Source organism: Oenanthe melanoleuca, chromosome 12, assembly GCF_029582105.1.
Source record: "Oenanthe melanoleuca isolate GR-GAL-2019-014 chromosome 12, OMel1.0, whole genome shotgun sequence".
Lineage (NCBI taxonomy): Eukaryota > Metazoa > Chordata > Aves > Passeriformes > Muscicapidae > Oenanthe > Oenanthe melanoleuca.
This window is the reverse complement of record NC_079346.1, coordinates 16,122,124-16,141,854: the sequence shown is the minus strand read 5'-3', so window position 1 is coordinate 16,141,854 and position 19,731 is coordinate 16,122,124. Positions and strand designations below refer to the sequence as shown.

The following is a 19,731-nucleotide window of genomic DNA, read 5'->3' as shown; positions in this document are numbered from 1 at the left end:
AGACCAAGAGTGGTGATCATTCCCTTGAACAGCAAAGAGCTTTTGGCAAAAATAGTTTGGATTAAACATTAATTGCAAACTGTTGTTCAGCAGCGGTCCTCGTTGTTTATAGATGGCGACGTTCTCACATTTCTAGCTGCACCCTGGATAGTGTCAGACAGCACAGTATGTTGGGAAGCTCTATGTTAATCGAAGCAGATATCAAATTGTTTGCCCACCATATTGACAGTTTGATTTTTGGAGTCGTTTGACGCTTACAAATTTGAATGTGGAGAAATGCAACACTTGAATTCATTCATGCCTGAGTGTCGTGTATCTGTGGATCCTGATCAGATGTTGCATGTACCCCTTCTAACCACCAGTATTTTTCTCTTGTCATGTGTGTTCTTCACCTTCTGGCTTATCACCATGTTGTTTATTCAACAGGTTGTGTTGTCTGGGTGTTGTTAGAGTGAATTAACCATTTCTGGAAGCTACCAGACAAGATCAAAATGTGGGGAGACCATCGACAAGGCAACAGAATGGGGTCTTTTCGGTAAGCACTTGAATATATAGTTTATTTCAGGAACATTGTTAAATACAGTAAGCCTTGGAACCCCAGTGTTTACTGTTTTGATAGAAGTTGTGAGGTCTCTATGGAGCTAGTTGTGATTGCCAAAGAAAATACAAGTTAATTGATGGGTTTTGTATTTCTGTGAAGCTTTTAATTTAGTTTTTAAGCAACAGCTGATTTTAATATTTCTAGGTCTTCTTCACACCACCCTTCCTAGTGATACTTAGTTTAGCTGTTGTGAGTTAAGGTGATGTGCTATATAGCTTTTGGTATTGTGTGCTGTTAACACCTGTAAGAAAAGAAGATAAGTTCAGAAATACTGGCACATTCATTGCACACGCAATTTTATGAAAAACTTTGGAAGTTTAATTATATCCATGAGGTTAATAAGTCCATGTATCATAGAATCACAGAATGGTTTGATTGGAAGGGACCTTAAAGACCATCTTTCCCCAAATCTGCTATGGGCAGGGACACCTTCCACTACCCCAGGCTGCACCAAGCCCCGTCCAACCTGGCCTTGAACCCTTCCACAGATGGGGCATCCACAAATTCTCTGGGCAACCTGTGCCAGGGCCTCACCATCCTGAAAGACAAGAATTTACTCCTGGTATTTAATCTAAACCCAGTCTCTTTCAGTTTAAACCAATTCCCCATTGTCCTACCACTACATGCACTTGCAAAACATCTATATCCCCATATACTCCTTAATAAGACATTTTTGAATGTCACTGCAACTGTTCTAAAGATTCATGTGCAGATGACCTGCACAGCACAATATTTTAATAGTTTGTGTTCCTCTGGTTGTTACTGGGACCTGTGTTTGCAGGAGAATTCTGGGTATGTAAATGAAGCCACCAAAATCTAGAATTTTCCTCCGTTGTACATTGTTCTTTTATCCTTTGCTCATGTGTGCACTCAGTCCCTTGAAAATCAGTGTGATAAAGGTACTGCTCATGGCATGCCTTGGGTTTCTGCCATAAGAATACTTCCAATAATTGTCTACTGTAATGTGTTGAGAAAGCTGATGAAAATCAGTGTCCTCCAGAACATGTAGTAACAATGTTGATGAGGGAATGACTGTGTCTTGTGTTGACATGAATAGTACTGTTCTAATGATTTTTAAGTGGATTTTATTGGCATCATTCTCTAATGTATTGGGTGGGAATGCTGACCTTGATCCAAATTTAATTGCTATTCTACATGGTGGTGAAATGGACCGTGTACCTTAGTAAATCTGTGTATGCTTTGATTAATCTTGGTGAGTGATTCTTTAGTGAAACTCAGAGTACAACATGACTTGCTGTAGTTGCTAAGGAAATGTCCACTGCTTTGTGTAACATTAGGTGTTATTTTAAAATGTGCTGATACTGTATTATTCTGTTTTTTGAAAAATGTATTAGAGCTTTGCTTAGGTGAAAAATCAGATAGTTCCATCTCAAAAATAAAAAAACCAAAACCAACCCATTGCCATTGGATTTTAAAAAACTGCCTTAAGAGGAAACTTTTTCTGAGCGTTTTTATGGTGGAAGAGCTCATAGTGAACTCGGTGTGAGACATTCTGGAGGCACGAACACAGGGATATCTTGAAAGTTGATTGTTGGCATAGTCCTGTGAGGCACCCTCAGTGTCTGAACTGACGGCTTTTAGAATTTTCCAGTTTGGACTCCAGCACAAGGAAGCATAAATGAGTCTTTGTAGCATGTCAGTAAAGCCTATTTGGTAATCTCTGCTTTCATGTGCCTCAGGATGATGTGTTAGGTTAGCTGTTTCCATACTGCTCAGAGAGCTTAAGCTCCTGGGTTCCTCACAGGCGTGTGCTGGTGATGCTAATGAACCAACACACCAGCTGCTGGCACCTCAGACAGCTGCAGAGCTGTGTGCAGTGCAGGACTATGTGGATTGCTACCATCATTAACCCATTAATATTGCAGGTATTCCCTGTTGAGTGCTTCTGGAAATTGTGCTGAAATGGGAGCACCCAAGTTTACTTTCTCACATCTGTCGTATGCTGCCTCATCTTAAACTGCCAAACATCAATATCTTCTGCGGATCTTAGACTGTTACACAGCTGTATAAAAGTTTAGAGAAGAATGTGCTGCTGTGTAGATTTCAGACTCTTAAGCACGTTATGAATAATACTGTCTTTATTTCTACAGTGGGAGCCAAGAAGAAAGGTTTGCTCCCGGGTGGAACAGGGAATATCCTCCTTCCCTTGATAGTCTTGGTCAAGAAAGACACTCTGGCAACTTCTCTGGCAGAAAATCACTTCCTTTTGATATCCAGGCACTCTCAGGCCTCCTCAATCCTCAGTTTGCCAACAGAGAGGAACCTTCTTTCAGCTATGGAGCTAGAGATGGATCACGTAGTGACTTCAGAGGTGGGGACGGGCACCATGATTTCAGGGGCAGGGATTTCCCACCATCTGACTTCCAGGGCAGAGATGAGTCTCAGATGGATTTCAGAGGCAGGGAGCCACCCCCTTCTGAATACAGGGGCAGGGATATGTACTCTGGAGACTTCCGGGAGAGAGAAGGGCCCCCTATGGACTTCAGGGGTGGGGATGTTCCCTCAGGGGACTACAGGAACAGGGACACGTTCCGCATGAACTACAGGGAGAGGGAAGCACATAACATGGATTACAGGGGCAGGGAAGAACCTCCAGCAGACTTCAGGGGAAGGGGGTCTTACGATTTTGACTTCAGAGGTCGAGATGGGCCTCATTCAGACTTTAGAGCCAGAGACATGTCTGAGTTAGACTACAGGGGCAGAGAACATTCCTATTCAGACTTCAGAAATAGGGATGTGCCTGATTTGGACTTCAGGGGTGTGGGCACCTCTGATCTGGACTTCAGAAACAGGAATGCACCATCGTCAGACTTCAGAAATAGGCACAGATCCCGATCTGATCAGGATTTTAGGAGCAGAGATGTGGCTCCTCCCATGGACTTTTCAGATAGGGAAATGCCTCCTGTGGATCAAAGTATTGTAGATTTTAGGCACAACCAATCTACTGTACCTTTAGCAGAAAGAGAGGGCTCTGGTTTAAGCACCAGCAAAAGAGATGAATCTGCACTTAGTCTAGACAGAAGTCCCTTTGGTAGCCAAAAAGGAGATTTTCAACACTCAGAAGCACCAGCCAGAGAAGAGGAGTCCCTGGGACTGGGTCTTGAAGATGACACTTCACACAATTTCCAGAATAGCCGTGGACCTCTTCCTACTCTTCAGGACCAAGAGGAGCAACCTCAGACCTTTGCCAACAAGCAGCAGCAGCTTTCTGGGGGGGAGCAGCAAAGATCCGATTCTGATCTTGGGTTAAAGGGTGAAGGTGACCTGGATTTCCTTGGGAGGCAAGATACAGACTACCGGAACATGGAATATCGTGATGTGGATCACCGGCTGCCAGGCCAGCAAATGTATGAGTATGAACATGGCAAGTCCTTTGCAGAAGGAAAACCCAGCAAAGATTCTAGGCCCTATAAGAACCTTCAGGTAGGTGGTTTTATTAATTGATGTCTCTGTTAAATGTGTGTTGGCCAAAAAATGGAAGGAATTGGGAAGGAGCCTTCATCCATGTCCCAGCACTTAGTCTATTCTAATTCACTATCCTTCTCTGAAATCATTCTCTGCTCCAGGTTATTTAATGGGCACCCTTTCTATCTCAGAAACATTTCCCAAGAGAAGTGCAGTTTAGCAAGTGAGAGTTGCTAAATATGTAGAGCCAGATTTGGTTCAGCAAGTCCCCAAGTTGAAAATGGCCAGTCAGAGGGTGTTGGGGGAAGTGGTTATAGATAAACTTATTTTGTTGTGTTTGAATGTTGCTTATGAGCAGTATCAGAGAGAAGCTACTGGCTTGGGTGGGCCTGTGTACAACTGTTCTCATACATATTTTGTTTTCCTTCAGAGTTTTCTTGGAAACCTGAAGGTAGTGGTAACTACTGAGTTAATAACTGCTACTGAATTTGAATAACTGCTATTGAATTTGAATCTCCTACTGCTGGAAAGCAGAGAGATGTGATCTGCCCATTTTATTTTCCTGGAGCTAGATCTTACTATACAGCTTAGTGAGCATGTGAAGAGCTCCTCCAGAGCTCGCTGAATCTCCAGCAGGGGTTAAAGCTTTGAGTCAGGCGGCTTATGGGCCTTTACCTTTGAATTTTCCCTTGCTTTATTTTGCTACTGCTTGTATCTTGTGAGCCAGCATCTCTCCTTTATAACCATCTTGATTGTATGAACTCAAGGACCAAGATTACCGGACCTGCCCCAAGTATGTGAAGCCAAGCAAGCTCATTCGACTGGGAGGAGTGCCTGAAACTGCCACAAAGGATGATGTAAGTGCGATGTTTCTCACCCAGAAACTTCTATTGTGGGTTTCTAAAGTACCACTTTTAAGTCTGGTTAGTACATATCAGATGGTCTGTCATTTCCCCAGGGGAAAATCTAGTTTTAGAAGTCACTGCAATGTTACCTGTTATCTGATTATTCTGGGTTTTTAGGGGTTCTAGAAGTGCTAAGTTTTCCTGTGGTTGCATGTGGGGTGTTGATAGCTAGAAGCCTTGACTCCAGACTCTGCAACCTGCCTTACTTCATCATTGCTTTATATATACACCAAATATTGTTGCTACTATTTTGGGCTCAGAAGACATGTAGTGTCTAAGTGAACTTGTTTGTTCTTACTCACTTGAAATTGCTTAAATGAGCTCTTACAAAGATGGAAAAAATATCTGCTGTTCCTGCTGCTTTTAGTAAAAAACCATAAAATGATGTAGGCTACAGGGTGAAAGTAGCTCAATTTCCTAAAGCTTCTGCTATGAATTAGGACTTCAGTTTTGGGGTTTTTTGTTTATTTGGTGAAAGTTCCAGGCATGGGAACCTCCTACATGCAGCAGTTTTTGCTAGGGTTAGCTGTAGTGATCATCTTCTGAGGCTTGATAAAGGAGAACTCACCGCAGGAACTTTGTCCTTCAGAGGGTGATAAGACTCAGAAAAGTTGCCCTTTGATTTTCTTAAAGGCAGTAGGACATTTTTGACGTTAAATAAGGATCTGAGTTGAACTGTCTGTCTGAAACCAGTGTAATAAACCTTTGAACAGTTGAATTGTGGTATAAATGGTGCTCACTTCTTCAAATAAAACCCAAAAATACTTTGAAAACTGGTAATAGTTCTCAGGTACTGCTGTAAAGCGTGTCAGTTTGTAGCAGACTTAACCTAGAAAGAATAGAACTCTTGGAGAGACAAAAATGTGCATTGGCAAGTACCTTGGGTTTGGAGGTTTGATTTTGGAGATGAAGTGAATCTTGTTTTTCCTGTAGATCCTAAATGCTTTCCGAGGACCTGATGGGACACCTGTGAAGGACCTGCGACTGAAAGATTACAGCTCAGGTGAGAATGCTTTTCCAGTGCTTCCAGTTTCAGGGTGACAGCAGGGTATTTTTCACACCAATATCCTCTTAGACAATTTGGTTCAAGTCTTACACGCCCTTAATTGCAGGTATATTTTAATGAAAATGCCCTCTGAGTTTTGTAGTTTGTCCTCCTGTCCTCAAAACTGATGGCTGTACTCACTGCTGTCTCAGAGGTAAAGCATGTATCCAGCTGCCTCTAGAGAGGTGTAGGAGCAGCAAGAAGAGCACTAAGGCTGTTCTAATAGCTGTCAAAAGTAAAGCCATGGGACAGCAGGTTAATTCCTCCATAGTTTTTTTTTTAGCTATTACTTAATCCTTTTGGATTGTTCTAAATCTTGTTTCTGAGGTGGTCTTACTGTGGAAAAAATGCTGCACAAATAGTGTCCTCAGGAAACCTGTATCATCCTAACATTTCTCCTTCAGTAACCTGAAACTGGTGCCCTGCTTAGGTACGAAGACAGGTTAAAAAAAAAGACAAAGTAAGTTTTATAAGCAGATATCCAAATACTGGGTCTGGATGTTCTTCCTCATTCAAAGAATAAAGTTCTGCTGTACTTCTGATCAGTATGTATAGGATTCTGAAGAAAGAAATATTTTGCAAGGCTGCTTTGTGAAAAAGTTGTACTGGAACAAAGATGTGCGATGGTAGGAAGGGTGAGTCCTGGGGATTGGTGTGGATAATACTAGTAGGAAACACCTGGAAACTGGTATTTTATTATTTTTATTTTTTTTTAAACCTAGGAAATCAGAGGCTTCTACATTCATTGGTGCTTTTTCTTATTTTCAGTATGGGTTGTATGTGAAGCAGCTGGAATTCTTGGTGTCAATACATTATATAAAGGCTTCCAATGTGTTGAGAAACTGGGGCAGTGGGGTATTTCTCAAGTGTATTTTTGTTTCTGGAAGCTGTCAAAGGAGATTTCATAACCTTCTCAGGAACCTTTGAACTAAAGAACATCCCGGTGTCACGTAATCTGGCCCAACAAGCAGGGCTTAAGGGGCACAGTTAGTCTTTCTTGCTTCCTTTCCTCTTTTCTAAGCATAGTTCAGCATGGCTGTCGTCACCCACACGGCACTGACTGCAACACAATAATTGCAACATGCTCCTTTTTCGCCTGTGCTGATGAGATTTGTCAGTTGTGGTTTTTTATCCTTCTGAAACATGTCACTTCAGTAATAAATCAACTCAAACTGGAAATCCCTTCCTAAGTTATTCCCATGTATGCTATTTGGACTTACTGCCCTCATTAGAGAACTGCCATTTCTCCTTTCCCCTTCCCTGTTTCAAAGGCTGCTCGGGCTGAGACACAGTGTCTGGAGTTATGTGCAGAAGCTCCAGTATCTGCGGGTGGTCACACGTGATGCGAGGGTTGCAGTTTTCTGCTCTCTCTCCAAAAGCTGCATTCTGTTTCAGGCTCTCTTCAGCTGCAAAGTTGGCTTTTTGAAAAGTTTTTCTGGCAATTGTGGGGAGGCAAAGAATGAAGTTAAAATTAGCTCATGTTTTATGAGCTGTGTAAAGCTGTTGTTTAACCCTGTCCAGTCAACTTCAGTCATTTAAGTGGTGTAGCTTTGTTCAAGGTTACATGGAGGCTCCAAAATCTTTGTTTTGCATTGTGTCCTGAGGCTGCATTTAAACAGCTCTCTGATCCTTCTTGCACAAGACGGATATGTCTAGGGCAATAAATGAATACTTGTTTGCATTGTGAAGACTTCTTTTAGAAACTGAGTAACTAGAAGCTGTTGTAAAATTAATCCAGCTTTTCACATTAGCTCCTCCTAGAGAAGTATATAGAATTGAATTAATATTAACTTCTGAAAAGCTAAACCTCTCTGAAACTATCAGAGGTCAGCTGTGGGCTAAACAATGCTGTTGTGATGGGGTGTGTATGTAAATACCCGTAAGAATTAAAAGCAAACCTTTTGGATTACTGATATTTCAGATACACCTGCGCTGGTGTAGCAGCTCGGTGGGACGATGGCAGTTGGGCTCAGAGGAGCACGTGCTAAGCCAGTCTGAGTGGGTTGTATATTTTTGAGTGCTGTCCAGAAATGTTAAAAATAACATTAATCATGAGTATGCATGTTGAGTGTGTTTGAGAGAAGAATGCCTGCAGCTGTGGGGGGAACAATAACAGCCGTAACAAATAACACGCAATTAACTCAAAATAAGTGAGGTTCGGATCAGTTTCTCAAAAAGATAACGCTTATCATAAAGCTTATCTCAGCAGCTTCAGTGTAATGATTCCACTGTATGATCTTTTACAAGACTCTTTCTGATTTGGGGAAAAATATATGGTTGATTTTTCTTGTAAAAAGCAGCTCAATTTCTTTATAAAGCCCTGTTTTTTTTGCATACTCTGTATGTGCGAAGGAAAGTCTATTTTCACTGAAGGCTGTGCTGAGAATGGAAGTCAGTTCTTAATATACCTGGTGTGATTTTGGTATGCATTCAAGCTGTTGATTCTTTAGATTATTTTGTCTCTGAAGCCCACAAACTGAAATGATGGCTAGATTTTAAACAAGGCAGCGAGAGACCTTAAGAAGTGGCATAGTAATTCTATTTAAATCAAAGAGGCAGATATTTACAATGATAAAATGTCAAAGTCAGACTTTATAGTATTACTCTAAAAGACATGTAATTTCCATCAGTTAGATTTTTGAGTTGATGCCTGTGCATTCAGACCGAAAGTGCCAAATCCATTTTTGGGGAGAAGAGGGCTTCTTCCGGTGTGATGTGTAAGCCTTGACAGAAACAACTATAATAAATCTTTCAGCTTGCCTTCTCAAGTGTGTTTGGTCATGTCTGTTCAATCAATCTTTGCAAAGAACAAACCTTGAAGTGGCTGTGGAGCCTTCTCAAAGACTGTCAGCTGCTTTGGTGTGCAGTATGTCTTGGAGCCTTGTGTGGAGACAGAGCATGGATGTCCCACTGCTCGTGTAGATGATTGTGGTGATGACTTGTCAGCAGCTCTCTGGAAAGGGGTTGTAAGCTCCCCTATCCCATCTGAAGGTGCTTGTCTCTGCTTGCTGGGCTCAGGGCTTTCATGTGCTTTGCACCATGGTGTCCCCTCTGTGGAGGTGTTAGTGCAGTGTGGAACGACACTGGCTGCTCATGGTATGGGGTCTCTCTTCCTACTTACTTACTACTTACTTACTTACTTACTACTCTCTTCTTACTGTCTGTGCTGCTGCCTCTGTGCTGACTGTCAGGAACTTGAAGCTGATACCTTTTGACCTTTGAGGAGTCTAACATGAACACACATTGCCCTGGTTTTGATTTTGATCATATCTTAAACTTACCTCCTGCATGATTCTCATCAGGCTTTATTTCTACTTCCCTGACTAATGTCAGGCATAAGCCTCAGATCTCATCTTGAGGGTCTAATATGCGCAGAATTCTGGCTGAGTCACACACGTGTGCCCTGGAGAAGGAAACACATGGAGCCAGCCTTATCTTAAAGGGCTGCTTATCTTAAAATACACTGCAGTGGTGTCCAAAGTAATAAGTGAAAGCACAAGGCACATTCTGAGCCTTCTGTTCAAATTGTTCTTCTGGATGCAGCATGCAGTGGGACAAGCTTGAAACATGTGTTTTCCAACCAGGATTCGTGTTAGTGTTGGTACCAGCAGCTGTGAAAGCTGTTCAGGGAAAGTAAGCCTGAGAAATGGCTGGCAGCCCACAAGACTTTTCTAGTTCACTCCATAAGCCCATCTGGGGAGCTGAGAGAAATTTTTGCTGGGCTGGGAGAGCCTGGTGGAGATTGGACTCTCTCACTAGGGTGGAGAGAAGCTCTGAAGTGGACCTGGAGGGACGAGGTGAGCTGGATTCTAGACAGCAGGAGCAGTGAGATCTACCCCAGCCCCTTTATGTACTCTCTAAATTTGTGCAGCACTTCAGAAATTGGGAGATTTGGGTTTTTTAACCCTATCCTGACCCTTTCAAATACTCACTTTTGAACCCTGGGTGGGTATGTGGGAACACAATGCAGCACCCCTGAGGAGCAAAGCACCCATGCAAGAGGAATGTCTGGAGCAGGTAGAAGCTCCCTGAGCAGCAGTAATGCTTGGGGCTAGAGCAGTGTCCACATGGATATAGGTGGCTGATGCTAAAGGACAGGCTTCCTCCTGTAGTGGGGGAGCACCCAAGAAATGTCACTTGAAAACATGAGCTGCTGCCTGCTCCATTTTGAAAAGCTTTTGTTTTAGCAAGTATTATTGCCACTAAATGTGTTTTACTGCTTGCTCAGCTGCCTTCTTGCCCTAGCATTCATGTTCTATTTCTCCACACCAGCCCCTTATGTGGTGCTTGGAACTGCTTCCCTTATCTCTCCCTGTGTTAAATGTAAAATTCCCTCGGCCAAGTCCTACAAGAAACTGGATTATCTTGCTTGTTCTCTCTAAGCTCTGCTGCATTGGTGCCCTGTTAAATATTAATAAGCCCCTTAGATAAATCTTTAAAAGGTGCTGCTTTTTTTTTTTCCCCTCCAAGTGCAGTCTATCTTGTATATCACAACAGTGAATCATTGGTTTCAGGAATATATCAGGAAGCCTCTGGAATTCAGAATTGTATTTTTCAGTGTTGTATTTTACAGAAACTCATAATCTAAGGGTCCAGAAGTTTCCAGCTCATGATGGAAAAACTGGTGCAGATTTTTTTTTTTTTTAAATTGGTTCACCTGTCCTCAGTAGGGATAAGTTCTCTATTTTCCATGGCTGCAGTGCATGCCAAGGCAGTGAGATCACCTTTGCCTTGAAGCAGACACGGTTATGCATTTGTCAGGCCCACATATAACAGGGTTTTACCTTCCTTGCTGTGGGTGGTGCTTGGGTAGGGCTGCAATGCTGGCAAGATGCTGCTCCTGCCACAGGTGCCATCGTTATGCAGCTCGCAGCCTTAGGTAGGACTGGAGAGGTGAGCTGCCCCTCTGCAGGGGGAGGGAGTGTTTCTGGACCTGTGCCAAATGGAAACCTTTTTGTTTCCTTTCTGGAGGAATGCAGTGCCCTTGGGGGAACCCCTTTAAAGGGTGAATTTGTGGTAAGCCATATAGAGGTTGGCTTGGCACCAACCTTCTGGAGTTAGATGAGGACCAGGTCCCACAGGATTTAGATTCTTGGGTTTGGTACAAAGCACATGCTGTGGGTTGCTGTGGGAATGTCTCTAGCACATGCTGTGGTGCAGAGGGGCATCTGGCCTGTTGTGCTAATTATACAGAGGACAGCTTGGCTCACCATCAAGGCTGGTGCTGATGCACCATAGGATGAATAATCTGTTGCTGTGTTTAGTGCTTTACACACTGAAAGTTGTGTGGCCCACTCTGCTGCATAAGCCATGACATGAAGCATGCAGACCTCAGGCACTTGCTGGGAGTGAGATCTCACGAGATGCTGTAGCACATGAGGAGTTTCCTCTTGAGGCGTGGTCAGATCCCCTAGTCATCAGCAGAGTTCTGCAGACAGCAGGGCTCACCTGCCAGCACTTGCAGAAATATCTTCAGCACTGATGTGCCTGAACCAATTGATTCTAGCTTGTAACCCGAATAGCCTGCCAAGAACCAAAAAATACACTTAGCTGGAATTAGTCCATGGTCATCAATAGCAGTCCTTGCCAGTTTTCCCAGCTGTGTGGGCAGTAGGCTTTTGGCTTGCCTTGCTTAGTTTCAGGGCACTAGTGCATTGTCTCTTGGAAGCAAAAGGTATTCTTGCTCCTCTTTCCTCATCTGGTAGCTTAGGAAATAGGAAGTACAACTCTGGTCTAAGTCAGTGTTTTTGATAGTGATCAACCTTGGTTCAGGGTTATAAGGCCTATTAAGAAAAGGCAACAAACACATCCATCCATAAAATATGCTCACAGCCTTTTTGACATGCAGAATCAATTTTTACAAAGTTGCTCATTCCTTTTGCTTCTCTGGAGCAAAACTCCAAGGCTTTGCATAGTGTGCTGACATTACCTTGATTACTTTGTGCTGAGACGACAAGTTATATATCCTGGGGACCAGGTTCACATTAGCAGCACTTTAAAACCAAGTTCCTGGATGGAACACCTTCCCAGATATGCAGCTCATAGTCTTTTTTTAAGAAGTTTAGTGAAAGCCCCAACCTTCCTCAGATTCCAGGTTTCTGTACAAACATAATGCAATGCTTTGTCTTTGATAAAACTAGAGTGTGTACAATCTTAGCATTGGGGTTTTTTCACTCCTCTCCTTTGTGCTGGTAGATTAACTATCCTCCTTGTGCCAAGAAGGATTGACAGCCATTTGGGGCTCTGACTGTAGTAGTTCCTGTAGTTTATGGAGCTGCTGGTGTCTGCCTTAAGGGTGTCTAAGGCAGGTCCTTTCTGTGTCTTGTTCTCCAGGGTGGAGGGAGGAGGATGGACTGTAGTGCTCTACCTTTCAGAATACACCTCTGTTTCATTTCCTGTGGTTTCAGTGTTCTTCTCTGTCAGAATGAGTAAGAGTGTACTTTTTTTACACAGAGGTACAGCAGGAAGTGACAGGCCTTTTCCCAGCAGCAGGTGTGGCTTGTAAATGCTCAGCCTTTGAAAGGGATTGGGGATATGGCTTGTTACAGGTTGTCCTGTTTATTCTAGTACAGCTCTTCAGCTTTAGTAGCTCTGAAGACCAATTTATGTGTGCAGTAAAGAGATCTGACAAATTTATGGATGCTCAGAATCCACCAGCTGGTATTGAGAGAGCTCATGATTTTGGCTTCTGTGGTAGCATAGATAGATTGGCACTGTCCCTGCTGTGCTGTGGGGGTGCCTATTGCCTTTTATTTTTTTTTTTTTTGCCAGAGTTGGGATTAAAAGCTTGAGAGACGGTATTTCTTGTTTGTACTCAGATGTTTATTAATTCTTATCTGTTACAGTGAGTTCTACAGCACTTCTAGCTAACAAGCTAAAAATGGCAACATATCTCTCTTTCTACAAGGCTTTTTAAGGGCCAGTTGTCCAATTAAGAATAGCTACATAAATTATTTTTACTTTTAACTTAATAACTAATCACCCGTGACCTGCAATGCGAGCTCCTCCATCCAGTCACACAAAATACCACCTAGACCTGTGAAGAAGAAAGAAACCTCCACCCTGAAACCTCCATTTTGCTTTCTATTACTATATTCTTAAACACTAAATTCTAAGTTTTCCACCATGTGACATTGCACACTTCTATTCAAACTATACACTAGTGATCCCAATTCTGTTATTCAATTTTGGAAGCCTTCTCCATGGCCTTAGGTCAAAAGAAGTATTCTCCTGGATGTCAGTGCCTGTCAGCACAGAAAGCCCAAAATTCTCAGTTTCAAGGATTCCAACAGGTGCCCTCCAGATTTTCAGATTGGTTAGACAGATTTATTTCCTCTGTCTGCCACAGAGGCACCTACTCTGGTGCACATCCTCACTGCAAAGACAGTGTAAGTAAGCAAACACAGGTACAGCCATTCCTGAGCATGTCCAGGAGCTCCTGTTTTCTTGGAATCATTTGAGTGTATGATGCCTCCTAATAGTAGCCCAGTGTAATAGCACAGAGATCCAGAGAAAGCCCTGTGTTCTCCAGTATTCACTCTGGTGTGGATGACCTGCATCAGCATCCTTCTTTGGAGGAAATGGTGAATCTTGTGCATGGGATCATGAGCACGTTGAAACATCTCCCACTCATGAGGTAGATCTTCCTTTGCCAACCACAGAATGGCAAATTCTGTGAGAACAGGGTGTCTCCATTACCTGAGCACCCCAAAGGTCAGTGTGAGACCTCAAATTCCCTCAGGGGTCTAGAAGTCCTTCATAGTCACTCCATACTTTATGCTGTAGCTGCCCTTGGAGCAATAAACTTTATTCTCTAGTGTGGGTGAAACTATGTGGAGCGTTTCCTTGCTGCACCCTGCTCTGCCAAGCTGTCTCTGGAGGGAGCAAGCAGCAAGGATCTCCTGCTTCAGCTGCTGACCATGGCTCTGCTTTAATGTGCCATCTCTCTGAGTCCTAGAAGCCCCCAGAACAGCAAATGCTTTTCTTCTGTCATAGTTCTGTCTTATCCTAGGGGAAAAAACACAAGTGTTGTTGGGATGGTGGGGAAGCTCTCTGCCTATGGAGACTGCATTGCATCCATCTGCCCTGAGGCTTCTTTGCCCCACCTGGCAGATGCAGGGACTTCCACCATGCTGGCAGGTGGCCCAGCTCCCCAGGTTAGTGTGGTGTCCTTTGGTGAGCTGTTACATGAAGTTACTTTGACAGGAGATGATCTTCCAGTCTCAGAGGAAAAAAATCTTTGTGTTGCACCAGAGCACAACACAGGGGGTTTGTCAGAGTTGTTTTTGCAAAGGCAGGTTATGGTTCCCCATGGATGTGAGGTGACCTAATGCCTTACACTTGTTGAGGTTGTGCAGGAACACGACTGACTGCACACTCGTTTCTAGAATCAAGAAGCTGGGTCGCCTCTTGGATTGGATGCTTTTGTCATGTTGCCATCCTGCCTTCTTTCCAAAACTATCTTTGCTTTGGCACAGACAGGGCTGCTGTCACTACAGGATCTTTTAGTTTGGTCTTCTAAAACTCCAGAGATGTTTTTTTTTTGTCTTCACACTGCTTACAGCCCCTATGAGAGCAACATTATGGTTTTCCTTTATTTAGATCTTTGATATAACAAACTATGGTGAAGTAACACATTACTATGTGTCAGTTGTTCAGTAGAAACTGTGTCTGTATAGAGACAAGACTTATTTTAAATCTCAAAGCTTTGATCTCTATATCTGAAGCCAAAGAACAGTAATTTTAAGGCAGGCTTTCAAGATTTTTAGCCAAACCATTGCATGCTAGCAGGGACCCTCCATTTGCTGTCAAAATTCACTTTGCTAAAACACGTCTGTTTCAGAGGCAGAGTGTTCTTTATTCCAATGCTTGCAGAGCTGCTTCCTGGAGCTCTAAATGTGTCCATACTCCTCAGTATTAAGCATTTGTGCCATTTTCAGTGCAGAAGACAGCCGAGCATGCTTTGGGAGCATCCGTAAAGGATTGTGTATACATAGAAGCACTTAAGGGAGAGCAGAAGTCCTCTGCAATCTTTGTGCATGCTCTCCTTGCATTCTGATTTCATCCGTCGTACACAGCCTGTGGTACTGTAGACTTGCACAGCTGAAAGGAAGTAGCTAAATAAGGTACAAGAGTCCTTTTACACTGTTGACCTAAAACGTGGGGGGAGATGAGGACATGCATGTTTTATGGCTATGCTAGGGCCAAAATCTGGGCAAGTTCAAGTGTTTCTGTTGGAAAGATCATTTGGACAGTGCAGCTGTGCTGCAGTGTGCTCAGAGTTTGTGTGGGGGAAATACCACACAAGGATTTCTTTTCCTTTTTGACAGAATTTATGTTGATCATATATACTTCTGCAAATCATTACTCCATTCTAATTTCTTGTGGAGCCTGAAATTGTAGTATCATACTAATCAATAGGTGAAGAAACCAGGATTTATATCTTCATGTGAAACCTTGCATGTGAAGTTAGGCCTCTTTGATTAAAAACACCTCGCACTGTCCTTCATCAGTGGTTTTGCTTTGCTGGTTTGATTGCTTTGGTTTTACTGCTATGACCTGAAGAATACCAGAGGGTGTTCAAGAAATCTCACTCACAAGGGAGCACTCTTAACCTGGGATGCCTATGGAACAGTTCCTGCCATTAGGTGCCTGGTTCTATTCTTCCATCAAAATCCCATGCCCTGCTTCTGCTAACAGCACCTAAATTGTTGGAATTCTGACAGGCAAACTGTGTGAAGGCTTCGGAAACAAAAATAGCCAAACTCAGCAGCTGCTACACAGAGCTGGACCAGCCCTATGGAGGAGGCAGGGAAGAGGCACAGCAGTGGTTGGTGGCAGGAGCCTCTGTAGTTGCTCCCCTTTAAGAACCAGCCTCAAGTTTCAAGAGTTGTTCTATGGGTAATGTGGTTGTTGCATATGATGGAAAATTCAGCAGCTGTTGTGTTTTGAAGGTGTGGTGCCATTGTTCCACAGGCTTCCATTTCAGTTGCCTCCCTGCCACGGTCTAAAAATGGAAGGATGCTCTGGAGGAGCTGGGGGCAGAGCAGGGGCAGCGTGCTGCCCAAGGCTGATGTTACTCTGTAGTTCTCACATCCTGAGTGTGCTTGTCAGATCCATGCAAAGCTCTGGATCTGGGGGAGGGGAAAAGTGTCAAGCCCCCACACATCTTCAGCAGTGGTTTTCAGCAAGTGGCTCCAGGCTGCTCTCTTCTTGCATCACCACTTTGGTGCTGTCTGTGCAGGGACAGCTTGTAGTGTATTCCAGAACATTGTGTCCCTCTGCGAGCCGAGCACAAGAGCTGAACGACTGGCCTGGAGCTGCATCTTGGCAGGATATGGGGCCCACAGTTATTGGTTTTGTACATGTTGTTGCTGCTATGTTTACGAGCTTGGTGGGGGAGAGCAGAGGTGGGGAAAGTGCAGAAGGAGATATGTGCTGGTCTTCCCCTTAACTGTCTCCATGTAATGCTTGGAATGATACTCTGGCATACATTCTTCCAAGGATCTGAGCTTTTGTATCTCTGTATAACATTCAGTATTGCACTCATTCAGTATTGCACTCTGTATTGTGTCATGCTGGTTTAAATCCATGTCTAAACTACTCATTCCTATTATGAGGACTGGGATGTAAATGTCCTCTTACTGTAGAGCGAATAGAACGAAAACTTCTGCAATCTTGCTTTGTGTCCCTCATGAGGTCTCCTACACCTCATGAAGTAAGATAGTGCTCTGATCTTACCTTGCTGATTACAGCAGCTTTCAAAAATCCTCTCTGAAGGGGAATCAGGAGCCTTATGGGCTGACAAATATCATTAATGCAGCCCTTTTCTAAAGAGAAGGGAAAGAAGTGGCTCCAGAGTTCTGGATTTGAGTAAGATTTTAAAATGTACCATGTGAGGCTTCACACTGTGCATAGAGTAGCAGAAGTGTCTGCCCAGAATGCAGAACAGTCTCCCAGCAAGGGACAGCACTGCTTCTGGAGAGCAGCTGCCTTCTGCAGGGAGGAGTACTCCTTCATTTTCAAAATGTGATCTGGTGTGGTGGTACTGCAGAGCAGAATGGATGCTATGGGAACAGCTGGATTAGTTTGGTTCTGCCAATCCTGCCAGCTGAAACCACACCTCTAGTTCCAGGTGCCCACTTGATGTAAGAGTATCAAGTGGCTTTAACTGCCTTCCACCACAGATGTTGTGCTGCTGAACTGCGTCTTCCACTGAGCTGAACAGCACACAGATTGATCAATTTCCGTTTAGCGTAATTGTATTGGCTAAAATAATATGAGAAAGGGGAATAAATTTCTCTGTGTGGTGGAAAAGGTGCTGGATTCAAATTGGAATCTTGTTATTAGAAGCAAAGGTGCAAAGTCAGGATTGTGTTGTTAGAACAGCATGCAGAGACCTCTCAGAATAAAAAAAAAAAAAGATAAAAGAAACGTCAGGGTTTGATGATGAAATAGTTTTGTGTGGTCCTGTCTTTGATGTGGTAAAGTACAAAGATGGTTAAGTGGGAGAGAAGGGAAAACTAGAGTGTGCAGCAAATGTTCTTAGGCATAGGCTCAAGGGAGATGGGGCTGTTTTCCAGGATGCTGGAAAATGCCTTGCCTGAGAGAAGCACGCATGGAATTATCTTTTCATGGAAGGTGAGGGGCTGAAGCAGTAGGAACCAGATACATACTGGGTTGAGAATAACAATACCAGAGTTGGGATGTGCATCTTTAGTAGGAGGGAGGATGAGCTCCTCATCAGGACAGCTAGGTGCCTAAAATGACACAAATCACATGCAGACCAGCCTTCGTCTCGTTCCAAACCAATCAAAAGAGCAGCAGCAGGAGGGAGGGAAGCTCTCTCACTGCTTATGCCCATGTAGGATCATCTCTGCCCATGACCATCTGGAAAGTACTGTTTTGGATTGTGGCGGCCTTGACATACAAAGGGTGGGGTTGTGACTTTAGGTTGTTCCTCAGTGCTCCAGCTCTTGGAGATAGTTTCAACATCAGGGATAGATCTTGAGTTGGTCTTAGATTCTGTAGTATTCTCACTGAACTTTAGGACATAATATTACATAATATTTGGGTAACTGGAGTACACAGTTAAATCACTTCTGCAGTGACAGAGAAGATGGCTTTCCAAGGAGTGAGAAGAGTAAAGGCTCTATAGGTTCTTGAATCTAAACTTAAAGCTCCCACACCTTCTTGTTATGTGTGCGGTGACATCTATACCAAAATGAGAAAGTTGGAGTTCTCATTCCTACTCAGCTGGACTTTTTTATAATGCAAGGGATTGGACTTCAAAAAGTAAGCAGGTGTTGAAAGAAAAATAGCAAAGGCAAAGGAATTGTGTTAGCTCTTTCTGAAGTATTGCCCAATTAAAATGCTGGCTGTTCATGTAAAATACATCTGCAGCAAAGTACTTGGAAATGATTTATCAACACTTACTTTGGAGAGTGCTGCCTCCAAGGTAGCACAAAATATGAAACTGGCAATGGAAAGTCACTATGACTTAGAAAAAACAAACAGCAAAGCAGTTATTTCTTGCTCTAAGAAAGGGTGTGACTGTCACCGGGTTGTGTAAGGGGAAGTGGGAACACTACTGTTAACATTCATGGTAAACTGCACGGTTAATCATCATCCAGTTAGTCCCTGGTTTCTTTCTTTTTCATTCTGAGGTAGAGGGGTGGTGGTTAGAGGGCTTGTCATTGGAGGGAAAGGGAAATGGATTATTTAATGTGGCTTTCTTTATGACAAGGCACTAACATGACTCCCGTCTGTATTTAAATACTGTCCCCAGGTTACGACTATGGCTATGTCTGCGTGGAGTTTTCACTCTTGGAAGAGGCCATCGGATGCATGGAAGCCAACCAGGTTGCTTTACAATTCGGTCAATGCTGCTAGAAGATTTTTAATTTTTTTTTTGGTGGGGTGGTGGAAAGCCAATAAGGTTTTTGTGAAGGAAGATCTTTCTTGTATAATACACAACGCTGTGGTTTAAATGTTGCTGTTACCAGAATCTTGTATCAGACTTAGAAATGCCAGAAGGAAAGAGCTGCTGGACACCAGGTGGTCTGTCCTCCTCCCTGGTGTGTGTCAACACACTGGCTGCAGTCAGAGGCTGGTGGCTGACAGACTCCTGCTGCAGGTTTTAGCCCTGCTGTTTCTATACTCTCTGAAATGCAATTGGGAAGAGCTGCGCTGGCAGTAAATGCTTCCCCCGGCTGTTGGTGTACACACACATGCACATGTGACTGTAGGTGCATACCCTCATGTGCAGCTCTGAGTCAGCTGTGACTTGAGTGCTCCACTTTGCCATATGTCTTATGTGTGGGAGAGATGCCTTAGTTGTGCATCTCCCTCATATCTATCCTGTCCTTTGGCAACCCGGAGCTGCAGACACCCTTACGTGCAGTTGAGCCTGGTAAACCTGAACATTTTCAGACCTTAAAAGGAGAAAAATCTCCAGTAACTATTCAAGAGGGGCCTTTACTCTGACCTGGTATTTGAAGCTAGAGCTGTTGTCCCCATACAAAAGCAAGATGCATAAAATTTGTTAGATAAAACATAGATTCCCATCTCATACTGTCCTCCTCGTGCCTTGGATCTGCAAATGATGGATCCCTCACCAGAGCCAACTTCTGATCCCCTTTCCTTCACCATATCCCTTAAGTCTCCTCTTTGCTGCTTTCTTCCTCCTAATTTGCTTGAGTAATAATCCATATCAATTATCTTAAGCCTTTTTACCTGAATCCTGGGTCTTGCCG

The 19,731-nt window shown here is 43.4% G+C and overlaps 1 protein-coding gene across 5 annotated transcripts in view; it reads left to right on the top strand.

The window, feature by feature from the left end:
- The window catches only part of RBM6 (RNA binding motif protein 6), a 58,170-nt gene that overhangs the window by 3,917 nt on the left and 34,522 nt on the right, over positions 1–19,731 (top strand). For 4 of the 5 annotated variants that reach the window (XM_056501578.1, XM_056501577.1, XM_056501576.1 and 1 more), the window contains exons 2-6: positions 427–535; positions 2,713–4,045; positions 4,795–4,884; positions 5,866–5,935; positions 18,765–18,838. In XM_056501578.1, the coding sequence (XP_056357553.1) occupies positions 492–535; positions 2,713–4,045; positions 4,795–4,884; positions 5,866–5,935; positions 18,765–18,838 (1,611 nt within the window). In that variant the 5' untranslated portion in view covers positions 427–491. Of the gene's footprint in view, positions 1–426; positions 536–2,487; positions 4,046–4,794; positions 4,885–5,865; positions 5,936–18,764; positions 18,839–19,731 lie in introns of those variants that run through there. The other variant, XM_056501580.1, reaches the window with a different exon arrangement.